Source organism: Medicago sativa, chromosome 4 (genome assembly GCF_051527215.1).
Source record: "Medicago sativa cultivar Bolivia chromosome 4, Bolivia_mono, whole genome shotgun sequence".
In the NCBI taxonomy this organism is placed as follows: Eukaryota; Viridiplantae; Streptophyta; class Magnoliopsida; order Fabales; family Fabaceae; genus Medicago; species Medicago sativa.
Genome location: NC_140752.1, coordinates 68,378,871 through 68,395,565, shown reverse-complemented (window position 1 = coordinate 68,395,565; position 16,695 = coordinate 68,378,871). Strand labels below are relative to the sequence as shown.

Below are 16,695 nucleotides of genomic sequence, written 5' to 3'. Positions count from 1 at the left end.
CGGGATTACTTCTGATGGCAGTACCTACTTATCCTAAATGAGATAGAAATCCATTGGTTGTGCGCGGATAGAATGAATAGGCGGTAGGCAAATGATTTCATCATGAACTTTATCCTAAATGAGATTAAAATCTATTTCAGTATGTTTAGTTCTGTTATGAAAAGTGGGACTCTGCAATTTGAATGGCATAATTTGTTGTCAAAGATAAATGATGTTGGTAGCGAAAGGGGATGCTGAAGGTCATGTAACAAGTATATGATCAAGTATTGGGTCTCTGTTTAGTGATTGCAGCCATAAGAGTTGAAAGTTGAAACCAGTTTTAAAAATCATATTCATAGGTATACACTTTATCCTAAGCTCTGATTGTACAATTTTTGTATGCTGATAATCATCAGGTTGAGAGTGATGAGTAGTTGATACATGCTTCCTGTAGACAGAGTAGAGACGAGCATCTCACTTGTGCCATCGTTGTTGTCTAGCTTTAGACAATCTTATTCTTATCATTATCATTTATGTACGTAGTTTATTCTAAGTTCCATTATGTAAACATCATCACCCTTTTCACACATTCAATTAAACAAATACTATGACTTGTTAATTGGGGACAGCTTACCCCCACTTGTTTTTATTTTATTTTCTGCCCCCACTTAAAACAATGTTGTCTCCATTAAATGAAAATTAAAATCGTGCCATGAACACATTTTCTTTCCGATACATTTTGTGAAGAATCAAATATGAAATCATATAGGGGTGAGGATGAATTTTTGAATATCTAAACACAATGTTTTTGATAATGTTGTAAATATACAAAATTTTACAACATTGATGATGTTTCATGAAAAAATTTCTTAGTTAAAAATAAACTCAATCAATTTTTATTTTTGTTAAACTTGTTTTTAAGGTGAAAAATATTTGATTTAATTTCTCTTTCTTATGTTACTTTAACTTCCTGTATAATCTTCAACCTAGAATTTATTCTCCCTTATAATGGCAGCTTTGCCATGCTGTAAATTTATAATTTTTTCAAATTCTCATGTACTGAAGTGCTAACATATTTGTAATAGAAAATTATTGCTTTCTTTTATGCCCATCACATAGAGTATATAGTATAGTACCACCCTAAAGCCAAAAGGTTGTAAACTCATAAAAAGATGATCTTTAGTTAAAAAGCTAAAGAGATGGAAAAGATGTATTCAACACAATTAGGGAAAGAAGAAGTGTTAAAGGGTCTGAAATGTCAAGACTGTGGGAACCAAGCAAAGAAGGATTGTGCATACTCAAGGTGCAGAAGTTGCTGCAAAAACAAAGGTTTTCACTGCCAAACACATATCAGAAGCACTTGGATTCCTGCCGATAGAAGAAGGCGTCACAGAATGGACCATCCTTCTGATCAGCACCACCTTCATGAACATAAAAGGCACAAGCAGATCAACACTATTTCAAGTACTATACATTTCTCAATTATGCTATAAGTAATTATAACTCAAATTAGCTAAGAACCCTAAATAGTACCTTTTTTCCTCAATATGTTTCTTCTGTTATTATTATATAATAATTTATGTCTTGAAAAATATCAAGATATCATAAAAAGTAGATATATTAATTAAGCCTATTTTGATCTTTTAGCTCAAACATTCAATCTGATTTAAAAATTAGTCTTTTTTCTCTTCCTACTTCCCTCCCTCCGGCCAATAATAAGTACAAGGGATACTCCATATCCTAATCACAACCGTAATATGTCTAATATTTCAGGTTCTGATGAGTTCAAATTTCCGGCTGTTACGAGTTCCATGGCCACATTGACATGTGTTCAGGTGCGCTCTATGGACGAAACGGTTAATGAAACGGCCTATCAAACAAGTGTAGAAATTGGAGGACATGTATTTAGTGGTATTCTTTATGATCAAGGCCCTGATCAACAAAGCTTCAATACTATACACTCCCTTGATCAGCAACAAAATCTTAATCTTTTTAGTAGTAATGCAATCCACACAGGTGATGATGGTGCAAGTGCAAGTGCAACTATAGGTGCTACTGCTTCTCATCGTCGCTTTTTATTTCCTCCACCGCATCCATTGCCATCTTTCAGGCCCGGTATGCCATATTAGTTTCTTAATTTCTAGATCATGAAAATTATGATAAGATAAAGCGTGGATGCCATGGTTAAAACTTAATATATGGAACATTGATGATGGAATAATGTACTTTCTATTTCCTAATTAATTAATTGAGCTTGGAACTTCTTGGGAGTTTGTTGCTAAATCATCAGCAGCATAAGAGAGACAGTGTTTTGAATCAATAGTAGACCGAGGGAGCTTAATTATTGGTTTGATTGAAATACCAATAACTCGATTATATATTATACATTGCTGCCTACTATTTTTTATCTTTATAGTTTGTGTGTAGCATGCATGCCCTACATATAGGTTTGGTAGTTTTGTCTGCTTGTTTTGCTTTTTAGACTATTAGTGATGATAATGTTTCTCCAAGTATCACCAACTTGAAAATCTTTCACAAAACTTGGTTGGCCATTTACTTGGAGTTTTGTCTCTTGTCATATTTAATTATATACAAAACTCAAATTGAACGTCTTTTTTAAGATATACGAATCTAATTCAATTTATAATAAAGTAGATTTTTTATAGACAAATGTTAGTAATTAGTTTGTGACATGAAAAAAACTTGTTAGTATAGCGATCAAACTTTGAACCACCTACATATATAGGGGGGCGTTTGTTTCAGGGATTCATAACTTACCCGGGAATAAAGTAGTGGAAAGTTTATTCCTGGGTATTTTAAAAAAGGGTAGTGTTAACTTGTGCCCTTAGGGCACATGTTAAGAAATCCAAAAAGAGAAATATTCCCTTAAACTTTGTGCATTCAATTCATTAAAACATTAAAAATTAAATTTAATACACGCATTCCAATACATTATTTCTATATTTGCCTTCTAAACTTGTGCCTTGAGGGCACAAGTTAACATTTCCCTTTAAAAAAAAATGTTTGGTTAATATTCTAAATCCCCGGGATTTTTTTTAAAAAAGTTCACAAAAACAGCTAATTAGTGTTTAATTTGGAAGGCTTATTCTATCAATCAACTATATGAAAAAATCATATTATTTTATGGAAGGCTTAAGGGGTGTTTGTTTCAAGGTTAAGAATGACATTCTTGGGAATACATAGCAAGGGAATGATTATACCCATGTTTGTTATGAGGTTGAGAAAAAAATATTCTTGGGTATAAAGGTTCCTGGGAATGAAGTAACTTCTCATAACTTCCTTATTCCCATGAATTGATTCCCATGAAAAGAGGTGGGAATGTGCATTCCCATGGTATTATGCATAAATTTAAATAAAAAAAACTGTAACTTCCAATTTTCCCAGGAATGTCAAGTTATTTGCCAAACACTTTTTTTAACAAATACCCAGGAATCAAATTTTCATATTTTCATTCCCGGGTATGTTATTCCCAGGAATAATTTGTGTTTCCCCAAAACAAACGCCCAGTAGGTGTTTAGTTGGCCGGAGATATCATTGACAATGCGTGTAGGAAGTGTCTTATCCTTATTTGGCACTTGGTGGTATAAGTTATCTAGGAGCTTCGCGAATGAGTGTATTTTCTCTAAGGATGTTGATAGAGCGTAGTCAGGTGGTGTCGAGATAATGAATTTTTATCTAGTTTAGATTGGGTTTTATTTGTAATATGAGCTAGCGGTGTGTTGCTCCCTTCGATTCTTTGTAGGGACTACATGTATAATTTGTTGATCTATGTGGAGGATTAGACATCCCAAATTATTTATAGTTAATTGTACATGGATTATTGTATATGTATGGGTTGGAGTACATTTTATACTCTCGTCGTATTATATGTGTGTTGCATAAAACTTCGAAGAAGCAAGGACGAATTGATGTATAACTATATAATGGGAGATAACCGCGGAAGGTTTTTTTCTTTTTTAAATTTTGCCTACCCAAACTGATAGTGTTAAATTTAGCTAGGTTTCAATTTTGCTTAGTATGTTCCTAATTATTTTTGCTTACCTTGTTTGAATGTTCGTGCATGTATGTTGCTCTTCTTGTTTTTTTTTTATTTTTTATGCATTAGTTATGGCACATGTACACACTCACATATTACACATTCTCTTCTTTCTAAAAAAAATACTACACATTCTCTTGGCTGTTTCATATAATAATAGGTACGTACATACCACTACATATATACTAAGGAAACTTAAGGACTTGGGAAGAATAATCCGTAACCCTAAATAAATTCAAAATAAATCTTCTTTATGGATGCTGTACGAAATAGGTTTTTGAAAGGCTATAGGCCTAGTGGAACTTAGTTTTAGCTTTTGTTAATTAAAGTAGTAGAGAAATCAAGTGCGCCTAAACTTTTTTTATTGAAAAGAAAAGAAGCATTAGTAAACGAATACTTGAAGGTACACATTAATTTGAGGAATATATCCTTCAAGGTACACCAAACTATAATTTAATTATACTGTTTATGTTCCATATACTATAAGTAGAATTAATCACACTAAGACATTTCAAGACATGGATTCTCTCCCACAAATGTCATCTGGGATGACTTTGCTAATTCTAGCCTATATGATATTAAAATCTAGTTTCTGAATATGGACATATATGCAACTTTTAAATGGCATTTTTCTTTTCAAACTAAATAACTCTTTCTAGCTGTTCTTGTTTTTAATTGAATTCACTTCTGTCACTTGTATTTAGACATCATTTCAAACTTCCATTTGTATTTCCTCCATAGCTGGATGTCATGGAATTGCACACATATAAACATATTGCTTATTTGGCTCTTGTCAATAATATATTATGTTAAAAAGGTACATAGCAAGTATACTTTGATACTTTACTTAATCAATTAACCAGCCATTAGATGCTGATCTTATCACCACATATGTTATTTTTTTTTATGTTATTATTATATTATTATCATGTAAAATATGTAATGTAGTATGTCGTTATCAGTGGAAAGAAAGCAATTAAAACATACTGTTTACAAAATGATGGACATTATGTTTGGGTTGTTATGGGTCTTGAAAACATTTCTGGAATGCACCATTTAAAAATAAAAAAAATTAAATTCTATTAAACTTTTTTTTTAAATCTTATTTTAAGAGTGAACATCATTTTCGTTTCTAAAAAAATTTGTAAAGTTCAATTTAGTTCATAAGAAAAATAATTAAAAGCAACTTTTAAATCTATAAAAAATAAATCGAAACAACGAAGTCCCTGTATAAACTAGAAAGGGACAATTTGATTCCTAACTTTTATATATATATATATATATATTACGGTGTGTTTGTTTTAAAGTTTGTAATATGATTCCCGGAAATATGAGATTGAAAATTCAACATTCTCATGTTTGTTTCAAGTTTTGGAAATTTGTTCCCTGGAATGTTATATTCTCAGGAATATTATTTACACATGATTTCTTCTATTGTTATTCTCATGCTTAAAGGATGTCAATCTTACATTCCCATAGGAATAAAATTCAACTTGCTATAAATTTTCACTACCACTCACATTTAATTCCTTTTTTTTTTTTTTTTTTTTATCTTTTTAATTAAATCATTTCTAAACATTCCCACAAAATCTACATTTTTACCAAACACATGGGTAGGAATATTATTCCTAGAAATATCATTCCAAGGAATGTAATTTCTTGCCATGAAACAAACACACCCTTAGTTTTATATGTACTGACAATATCATGATTAAGACCGTGAAATACATTCAACTAATTATCGCAACGGGATGCATTGAAAACATGTTGCCCACAATATATGAAATTTTATGCCTTCTATTCCAAGACACATGGTTATCACTTTCTATCAACATCATATATATGTTGCATCTATATTATGAGACCTCTCAAAGATGGGCGATCCTTGCCCCAATGATCATAAATTTGGGTTACGTTACATTGGTTATGTTGCCCTGATTTCGGTATCTCATTGATGATATCGGATATCATTATGTGTCTTGGTACAATGTTCTATTGTCATCTCATTAACTAGATTCCACTCTTCTTCGCTCGCTTATAGATTCAACATATGCATGATCTACCAACATTACAACTAATTTATAGTTGTGAAATCCACAAGTATTCTAACCATCCATCCATGACTATTTTTTAAAGATCTTGCTCTAAGCTTGAACGGACGCCAACACATTTTTCTTGAAGAAAATGTTTGGAAAAAAATACATGATTTTTTTCTTCAAGTTATGATGTTCTAAATAGTATTTTTTTTCCACAAAGAAAAAATATTATATGATAATTCAATTAAGGGTCAAATTGCATTTGAAGTGTTGAAACAACACTTCAATCGACAATGGTAATCATGCTTATTTTAAGGGAGTGATGCTATTTGTTTCGAAATAATCAATCACACGAAGAAAGCACAAGCGTTAGATCTTCTATTATTTGAATTTTGAAATACATATGTTGATGGCAATGATAAAATTCTTTTAATGATACACTTTCAACTATCGGGATCTTCAATCATGTTAAATGCTAAGAAAGGATTCAAAAAAAAAAAGTTTCTCGTGTTTCAAAAAGGTGAAATAAACATAAAAATGTTGAAACAAAACAATTTCATTATGAGATTACTGTCTACTACAATCTATCAACTCTAACATTTTACGTTCAAAGTTGGAATATTAGTTCGTGAAGAAGACCCACTTTCAAAATAAAATTATATGACATTTTGCAATGAAGAGCAATTCTTGTCCATACATAAGAAATTGTTGTTTACAAACTTTGTAGCACTTTAGAATACCAATGCAACATTTATTAATTTTTTTCTCTCACTATTATACCATTATTTATTGAATTTCATTCAACTTAATTACTCCACCAACTACAATTAATAAGGGCATTTTAGTAAATGATAATAATTTTACCATTGAAATCAACACAATTAATCAATTACTTAATAATCATGCACAAACCTTAAACGACTAAAATTATGAGACGGAAGAAGTGTTAAATATAAAACTTTTGAATAAATAAACGTTGGCTTCCAAGAAAAAGTTACTATCATTAATTGTTTTAGCACACAAACCCTTATTAAAAAACTAAAGAGCAATGCTAAATAATGCGACTAGCATCTAACGAAATTAGGTGAAAACATCTTATAATACAATGACAATGTTGTAGTAAAGAAAATAGATGGAGGGTAAAATTACTAGTCTCCAATAATAAGCTCCAATATGTGAAGCTTCGTTTTTTTTTTGTCAATTGTTTTTCACACAATCTATCAATTTCCAGAACGAAAAAGAAAAAGAAATATTTGTACAAGTGTGTGGGCTCCCTTGCATTTGGGAATTGAGAATTAGGTTTTCACAAATTTTCTATGGCTCTGTTTGGTAAGCCCACCAAATGAGCTTATAGCTTATAGCTTATAGCTTATAAGCTCGTTTGACAAAAAAAGCTCTGTTTGGTAACGATCTTTTACCACGAGCTTATAGCTTATTTCACGAATTTCCACGAGCTTATAAGCTATTTTTTAGAAGCTACTTCAAGTAGCGTTTGAGCTTATAGCTTTTAGCTTTTTATCTTTTGTTCCATTTTTACCCTTATTATTTTAACTAAAAGTCATATTTGCCCTTTATCATTTATTTATTATACTTAAAAACAACTGCTGCTGAACGGCGTACATGCTTCTCTTTAACATGTTCAGTATCACAACAACGCTAGTGACATATGATTTTCCTAAAAAAAAAATGACCTATGATTTTTATAGGTATGCATATATTATAGATTGCGTATTTTCCCGTCAACTTTTTTTTTTTTACGTAATTTATGTTTCTGGTGCTATTCTTTTAACACTTATTTCTTTTATCATTTTGAATCCTATTGATAGAGATTACGTATTTTATGTTTTTGTTGCTATTCTTTTAAAACTTATTTGTTTTATCATTTTTAATCCTATTGATAGATTATTATTTTTTTTGGTTTTATCCTTCGTTTTTTTAACAATTTTTTAATCTTATGAATTGATTATTTTTTATTTTATTCTTAAAATAAATTCGTAAACTTTAGTTTTTTTATTAATGTATAATAACTGGAAACTGAATCGAAATAAATTGAAAATAAATTTTTACCGAAAAACAATAATTTAATAAAATACAAACATTTATTAAATTTAAAATATTTAAATTATCAAATATCTTAGTATAAATTTTATATGAATTAATAATGTCCTTTTATGTAATTTTACATTTATCAGCTAGTTCAACGGCTATTTTACCAAACACTTCAACTAGCTTATCAGTCATCAGTCATCAGCTAGCTTATCAGCTAAAAGCTATCAGCTAGCTTATCAGCTAAAAACTATCAGCTAGCTTATCAGCTATCCGCTATTTTTACCAAACAGAGCCTATGTGGCACTAACTCTGCAATATCTTCTTCGCAGATCTCAAAACTAGGCATGTTCACTGTCTTATACTCCCTCCGTTTCAAAATGAGTGTCGCTTTAGCCAAAAAAATTTGTTTCAAAATGAATGTCACTTTCAGTTTTCAATGCAATAATAACTTTTTCTTTTCAATTGTACCCTCCAATTAATACTCTGCACACTACTTCCAAAGTATTACTTTTAAAACTAACCAATAGTTAATAAGGATAATTTGATAAAATAACCATTCTCTTTCTTTTAATCATTGCATTTCTTAATATGTGTGTAAACACCTAAAACGACACTCATTTTGAAACGGAGGGAGTATTTATTATTACTGCAGTTAATGTAGATCTTCACCTCTCTATTTTACTAAAATGTGCTTTGATTTTAATTTTTTTTAATAATCAACCCAATTTTCCTAAAATGGGATTTTTGAAATTTATGATCTATAATTTTTTAATAATCAACCCAATCTATCAACTATGCATGATCTATCATTATTTATATGAAGTTGTTATAAATAATTTGTTCTAGATAAATTGTTATAATCTATCATAATGATACCTAAATAATTTGTTCTAAATATGATCTATCATTATTGAACATGTTTATTTAGGAACCGACGTATGCATTGAATAGCTTTAGAATGAGCTTCGAGTCTATCATATCATCTTTGAGTTCAACTAAAATCATATCTGGGTAATGCACAATATCAATTTCAATAAACACCTACACAAATAATTATAATTTCTAACTATTTTTAACTCATGTTTTAATTTAATTTGTAGGAGTTCTTATGACATAAGGCCTCCTATGAACTTAGGGTTTGTAATCATTCTTGAGAATAAAGCCTACATAATTGCTCTAAACCCACTTGTTGAAAGGGTAAGTCGTGTTTATTTGGTTGATGAATAAACCATCTCCGTTCTCGCAATTTTCAATCCAGAAAAGTATGCCAACAACAAGAAATCATCAAGTGTAACCGTCAAAGATGAACTTTCACTCAAGGTACTATTTCATTCAAGTTTAACTCTATAATTTAGTGTCATCATACATTTATTAATGGTAACTTCATACTGAACATACACACATTACATTTTTAGTTTCATACGCACATTGGATAGGTACCTAATTCAAGTGTAACTCTAGAATTTAGTGTCATCATACATTTATTAAGAAGATACATTTGTTATGGTAACCTCCTGGGATTGTTTGTTTCAAGTTATTTAGAGTCAAGTCACTACAAGGTTGCAATTTATTATCAGTAGTTCTAGAAAATATAATATGTCATCTAGAAATTCCCATCATTGAATTTCAATTAAGGGTCAAATTACATTTGAAGTATTGAAACAACACTTCAATCGACAATGGTAATCATGTTTTTTTTAAGGGAGTGATGCTATTTGTTCCGAAAAAATCAATCACGAACTAATCACGAAGAAAGCACAAGCATTAGATCTTATATTATCTAAAATACATGTGTTGATGGCAATGATAAAAGTCCTTTAATGATACACTTTCAACTATCAGGATGTTTTCAAGATTAAAGTCGTTATTATAACTAGCAATATCTTTTTGAGGGGGTAATCATGTTTTTTGTTAAAAAAAATGGTAATCATGTTTACTTCGTCAAACTTATGGTATCGATGTCACTAAAACAATAGATTTCACTAAGAAATAAAAAATCATTTTGTAATATACCGAATACCTTACAGGAAAAAAAATTGAATACCTTCTATAGGAAAAAATAATAGTATTTATTCTGCTCCATTATGAGTGTCATATTTTTTTAAAAAATTATTATAAAATGATAATAATTTTGAATGTAATGTTAATTATTTTTTCCTAATTGTACTATTTGATTAATATTTTTTGCATCATTTTAAAGTCACTATTATCAAATTTGTATTTATGATAACGATGAATATATCAATCTTCATTTTTAGATTTATACTTTCTCAGTAATTTGTATCTAACGAGTTAACATGACACTTGTAAAACTCAAAACTTGAGATTTACAAAATACAATAAAAACTATCATTTAAAATTGTAAGCGAAAAAGAATGTGAAGGATAAATGAAAGTGATTGCTCTTTGTCCGTAAGCAAAATTTTGATAGTTGCAAGGGCAACATTATGCAAATGTCGGTATTCGAACTTCAAACTCCGCACTTTTAAAATGTGTGAGCTTCAACCATTAGATTATTTGACCAAAAAGAAAAGTGATTGGTCTTTAGGCCCTTAGCAATTGTCCATGCCCCAAACTTGGTGGTGAACGATAAATCGGTAATCAACCACCATAATAATTTAAACGGTAGTTAATTACTTTCGGCACTTGCTAGGTGCCTAAATAGCAATCACCATAAGTAAAAGTGAGTGTATGATAACAAGACAGTAAAGCCCAAATCTCAGTCCAGAAAGTTCTGGCGGGAAAACAAGTACTCTTTCCCCGCCATATTTCGCAGTTACATCTCTATTCTCACTCTTCTCCTCACTCACTTCACATTCCTCATTTTTCATTTTCCATTCCCGCGTTTTCACAAATCCATGGCTTCCGATTCCACTCCAATGGATTCCAACAATGGTTCGTATCACTTCACTTTTCTTCCATCTTCTTATTCAGATTTCTAATTTTTTAATTTTTTTCACTCATAATTTTGAAACCCTATTTTTCAGGTCCTTCTTCACCGGACAATTCCAATTCAAGTCCAATTGCCAACACCTACTCCTCCCCCGGCCGCCGTCGCCGCCGTCAATCAATCACTCCATCCGGAACACCTCAACCGAACAGATCTCGCTTCGCTTCCTCTGATGCCACTCCAACTCCCTCCCGTCACCGCCGTGGTGGCGGCATCCCTTCCGGCCGCCGTGTCCCTGCCACACCAACTTCCACCTCCGAGGACTTTCCTATGTCTTCCGAAGGCGGCGACGGTTACGACATGGATGACGCTGGTCCGACTTACGTTTGGGGGACTAACATTAGTGTGGAGGATGTGAATGATGCGATTCAGAGGTTTTTGAAGCATTTTAGAGAAAAATCTGCTTCTCAAGGTGGTGATGATGATTTGGATATGGATTTGGATATTGAAGGGAAGTATGAGAAATTGATCAAACAGGTTATTGAATTGGAAGGTGAGTCTATTGATGTTGATGCACGTGATGTGTTTGATCACGATCACGAATTGTATAGTAAGATGGTGAGGTATCCTCTCGAGGTGCTTGCCATTTTTGATATGGTTTTGATGAACATGGTCACTAGGATGAATCCTATGTTTGAGAAGCATGTTCAAACTAGGATTTTTAATCTTAAGAGCGCAACTTCAATGAGGAATTTGAATCCTTCTGGTGAGTTTTTGTTTTCTGAAATTATTGTCATTCAATTCAACTTTGTGTTTGATTGTTAGCAATTAGATTGATATGTGATGATTGTTTGTGGTTTTGTTTTGAAGATATTGAGAGGATGGTATCCATGAAGGGAATGATTATTCGGTGTAGCTCCATTATACCAGAAATCAGGGAAGCTATATTCAGGTGTCTAGTATGTGGATTCTGCTCTGACCCGGTTCCGGTGGAGAGAGGTAATTACACGAGTCATTTCTGGTTATTTATGTAGTTAAATGTTGTGTTCATATCTGAATGTAATGTTTTGCTGGCTATTTTGATTTTTAGGACGAATTGCTGAACCTACTGTTTGCTTGAGGGAAGAGTGTCAGTCCAAGAATTCGATGACACTTGTTCACAACCGATGCAAGTAAGTCTGTGGCTTATTTGGAATTGTAGTTCTATATTTTGACTGTTGGATAGTGTTGCAGTTTGCATGAATGATATTTGATGTTGAAGGGTCTATATTTTGAAGCAAGCTTCTTTTAGCTTTTTTCGGTTAACCCTTACGTTATGTATGCTATGTATAATAATTAGTCAGTTCCCTGTTCCTTCTGATTTTTGCTTGTGAGCAAATCAGTGGCAGCACTGAAAATTTTCCTGCAAAGTAAAACATAGGCAAATAGCTGGACGTGGAATATAACTTTCTGAACTGGTCTAATACTAATCTATTTCTAAGTAAAAAACTACTATTAACCTGCTGGCAGTTTAATTGTGTCTATTTCCAATAAATTTTTTTTGTTTGGCAAGTCAAAAGTATATTTGACAATTCCAGTATGGTGATTCAATAATGTCTGCCTAAAATCGGGTAATTTTTTACAATAATCAATTTGATCTAGAAGGTGAGGAACTTTGCCTCATTTGTCAAGAGGTTAAGATAACTACAAGTTTGAAAAATAATCATTTGAATTGTACTGGGTAGATTTTAGTGATAAGTTGGATGATGGCCATGGTCATTAGCTTCTATTTTGAACAATGTGTTTTGATCATGTGACTATTTGGCGTAAGGTTTTTCACTTGGATTTCAGTTCATAAACCTTGAAACTGCAATTAACATATCTTCTCTAATTTCAGGTTTACTGATAAACAAATTGTGAGGCTTCAGGAGACACCTGACGAGATACCTGAAGGAGGAACGCCTCACACTGTTAGCTTGCTATTGCATGACAAACTGGTGGATACTGGAAAGCCAGGTGACAGAGTTGAGGTGAGACTATGCCATGACATACTCTGATAAATAGATATTCTTATGTTTGTTCAATCGTCCCATGAGTGTTTTGTTGTATATCAGGTGACTGGTATATACAGGGCTATGAGTGTCAGGGTAGGACCAACTCAGAGAACTGTTAAGTCATTGTTCAAAGTATGGGTTACCTTCTCAAACTCATTTGCATTTAAAGCTTCTGCTTTGCATTTTTCATCTTGTCTAATTGACATTTGTTTTGTTCTATTCATGTTGTAGACGTATATTGATTGTCTTCACATAAAAAAGACATCAAAGTCCCGGATGCTGGTTGAGGATGCTATGGAGGTTGACAATGGCCAGGGCAGAAATCCAGAAGAAGTTTTATTTGATGAAGAAAAGGTACATTTTGTACATCTCTTCAACGAATTATCTGCTTGTTTTATTCACCTGCTAATTGATGCTTGTCTGAGTCTCAGGTGGCTAAACTGAAGGAGCTCTCAAAACAACCAGATATCTATGAAAGGCTGACAAAGTCACTGGCGCCAAACATCTGGGAGCTAGATGATGTAAAGAAAGGTCTTCTTTGCCAGGTAACACATCTTTCTAGCTACTCTTTCATTTGTTGTTTGACAAATATTCTGAGGATGCTAGTTTTTATTTTCTTGCAGCTTTTTGGGGGCAATGCTTTGAAGTTGGCATCTGGCGCTAGCTTTCGTGGTGATATAAATATTCTCCTTGTTGGTGATCCTGGTACAAGCAAGTCGCAGCTACTTCAGTACATACACAAACTTTCTCCACGTGGCATTTACACCAGTGGAAGGGGGAGCTCAGCGGTTGGATTGACTGCTTACGTGGCCAAAGATCCTGAAACAGGAGAAACAGTATAGACCAAGTCCATGATCTTTTAGTGTCTAATGTACAAGAAATGCAATGGAGTCTAATGTTTTCTGCTAAATCTTCAGGTTCTTGAGAGTGGTGCCCTAGTTTTGAGCGACCGAGGTATCTGCTGCATTGATGAATTTGACAAAATGTCTGACAATGCAAGGAGCATGTTACACGAGGTTGGTTTCATTTTTTGTCAGCATGTATTTATGCAGTCCTATCTGCTTGTTTTTTCTAAAAACTTTGCATGGATTGAAAAATATATACACTATGATTTCGTGCTTTACCATGTTAGCTTTGTACTTTTGACTAACCAATACACTTGTCTCTGTTTATTCCAGGTGATGGAACAACAAACTGTTTCAATAGCAAAGGCAGGCATTATTGCTTCCCTCAATGCAAGGACTTCGGTGTTGGCTTGCGCAAACCCTAGCGGTTCACGATATAATCCCCGCTTGTCTGTCATTGACAACATACACCTTCCTCCCACTCTTTTGTCCAGGTTAGTTGTTGGACATAAGTCGTGATAACTAGTTTATGACTCTGGCTACGTATTTATATGCAATTCCTCATGCATTGGCAGCAATCCATTTTAAACCTTGGGCTTACCTCTATTTTTTAGGGTTTTCATTGGCATGCAACATAAGATTGAATTTGTTGTTGATTCTCCTTATCAAACCTAGTGTGGGTAGGGGTTGGCATAAAGCAAAAAATTCTCTTTAAAAATAAATGGAAGCTACTAGACAGTTTTGCAAGTGTTGCTATTGATTTGAGTTGATCTTTTTTCTGGCAGGTTTGATTTAATTTACTTAATGCTTGATAAGGCTGATGAACAGACCGACCGACGACTTGCCAAACATATTGTTTCCCTGCACTATAAGGATTATGAGGTCTGGTTATAATCTTGTAATCATCTTATTCAAGATTAAGATCCAAGCTTAAGTGTTTTTGCATACTCACTTAGAATGATGTGGCCATAATTGCAGAACATGGAGCAGGATGTGTTGGACATTTCTACACTAACTGATTATGTTAGCTATGCCCGAAAGCACATACACCCACAACTATCAGATGAAGCTGCTGATGAATTGATTACAGGCTATGTAAAAATAAGGGGTAGGGGAAAATTCTCCGGAAGTAGCAAAAAGGTGATACAAAGTGAATTACTTGATATTAGAATTATGCTTATTTTAATTTTTTTCTTCTTCATGTTTCACTGTTGTGTATGTTAATCTTGCCTATCTATCAATTAATTAACAGGTAATAACGGCAACTCCAAGGCAGATTGAGAGTCTATTACGACTTAGTGAAGCATTGGCTCGGATTCGCTTCTCAGAATCGGTTAGTTGAGCTTGCTTGGTCTCTTCCTGATTTGTAGATAAAAAATAGCATGCAGAATTATTAAGTAACTTGTTGCACAGGTCGAAAAACATGATGTGGTGGAGGCATTTCGGCTTCTGGAAGTTGCAATGCAGCAATCTGCAATGGATACCAGAACTGGTAGTTATCCAAACAATCCCCTATACTCTATTGTATTCCTCCAAATAAACTATATATGACTAAATCCTTTTATCTTCACAGGAACTATTGACATGGATCTCATAACTACTGGTGTTTCGGCAAGCGAAAGGATGAGGCGAGAAAGTTTGGTTCAAGACACTCGCAACATGATCATGGAGAAGATGCAAATTGGGGGACGTTCCATGCGGTTATTGGAGGTATTACCATTCTTTCTAAAACATTTAGTATATATTATGTTCAGTTTGAGACAATGGTCCAATATAATTTAAAATGATCACGCAGATATTGGAAGAACTAAAGAATCAGAGCCCTGGCAGCGAAATTCATCTTAATGATGTAAGCCCTTACCTTTGAGATTATTTTTACCAGTGTTTATGCTTGCTCCATCCCTAAGGATAAGTGAACTAATGAGCTATTTCATGTTTAATGCAGCTAAGGAGTGCAGTTGCTACTCTCGCCAGCGAAGGATTTGTTTCCATGGCTGGTGACAGTGTAAAAAGAACATGATACGATGAGGCAGGGTCATCATTGGTTTTAGGGGACTGTTTGATACTTAAGCTAGTTTCATGTATTAAGTAACTCCAACCATTTTAGCTATCAAATCTCTACTCGTCCCAGTGATGATACATATTATATGACATACAGTAAATTAGTAATGTGTCCCCGTTAGTTTATCAGTATTTTTATGGGTGGTTTCTGAAATTGTAATTTAGTTTTTTTTCCTGAAAGGCTGTCTTTGTCTACCATTGTAGCTTCTCATATTGCTAGCAATTACCAACAACAGTAAAAAAGAGTAAAGCGATAGCAATTTTTTTGTAAGATATCAAATTTGAAAAATGTGGAAAACAACATGTACTGCTAAGTATAAACATTTTTATCCTTCAAAAAAAAAAAAAGTATAAACATTTTAAATTCGCTATTGTACTGTATTTTTATATGGCAGATGCATTAACTGAATTATAAAAAAAAGAATTTTTTTAAAGAGACTAACACCGAAATATGAGATGTTTGGGTTTTAACAAAGAGACAATCATATTTAATGTCCCAAATAAGATTATCTTATATAGAAGATTTTTGTCAAAAAAACTTATATAGAAAAAAATAATTAAGTCAAAAGTCTAAAATATGATTATCTCTACTGGATAACTTATATAGAATTTTTTTAAAAAAAAACTTGTATAGAAAAAATAATTAAGTCAAAATTCATAATAATATTTAACGGATTTAATTAATATTGTATAGAAAAAATAATTAAGTCAAAATTCATAATAATATTTAACGGATTTAATTAATA

The 16,695-nt window shown here is 32.6% G+C and overlaps 2 protein-coding genes across 3 annotated transcripts; both read left to right on the top strand.

The window, feature by feature from the left end:
- Positions 1–1,057: 1,057 nt before the first annotated feature.
- SRS3 (SHI-related sequence3) lies at positions 1,058–2,238 on the top strand. Its single transcript, XM_085702607.1, has 2 exons — positions 1,058–1,443; positions 1,753–2,238. Exons 1-2 carry the CDS (start codon positions 1,179–1,181, stop codon positions 2,106–2,108), a joined length of 621 nt encoding a protein of 206 aa, XP_085558733.1. The 5' UTR covers positions 1,058–1,178; the 3' UTR covers positions 2,109–2,238.
- An 8,701-nt stretch (positions 2,239–10,939) lies between these two features.
- Positions 10,940–16,129, top strand: MCM4 (Minichromosome maintenance (MCM2/3/5) family protein). Of its 2 annotated transcripts, XM_085702606.1 has the most exons (18): positions 10,940–11,015; positions 11,108–11,776; positions 11,881–12,009; positions 12,101–12,182; positions 12,887–13,019; positions 13,104–13,175; positions 13,275–13,397; positions 13,475–13,588; positions 13,667–13,879; positions 13,961–14,059; positions 14,222–14,382; positions 14,674–14,770; positions 14,867–15,028; positions 15,141–15,221; positions 15,302–15,380; positions 15,462–15,598; positions 15,684–15,737; positions 15,834–16,129. In XM_085702606.1, exons 1-18 carry the CDS (start codon positions 10,979–10,981, stop codon positions 15,906–15,908), a joined length of 2,517 nt encoding a protein of 838 aa, XP_085558732.1. In that variant the 5' UTR covers positions 10,940–10,978; the 3' UTR covers positions 15,909–16,129. The 2 variants fall into 2 exon arrangements, with proteins under 2 accessions (XP_085558732.1, XP_085558731.1); XM_085702605.1 differs by having other exon boundaries at positions 13,475–13,879.
- Positions 16,130–16,695: the final 566 nt, after the last annotated feature.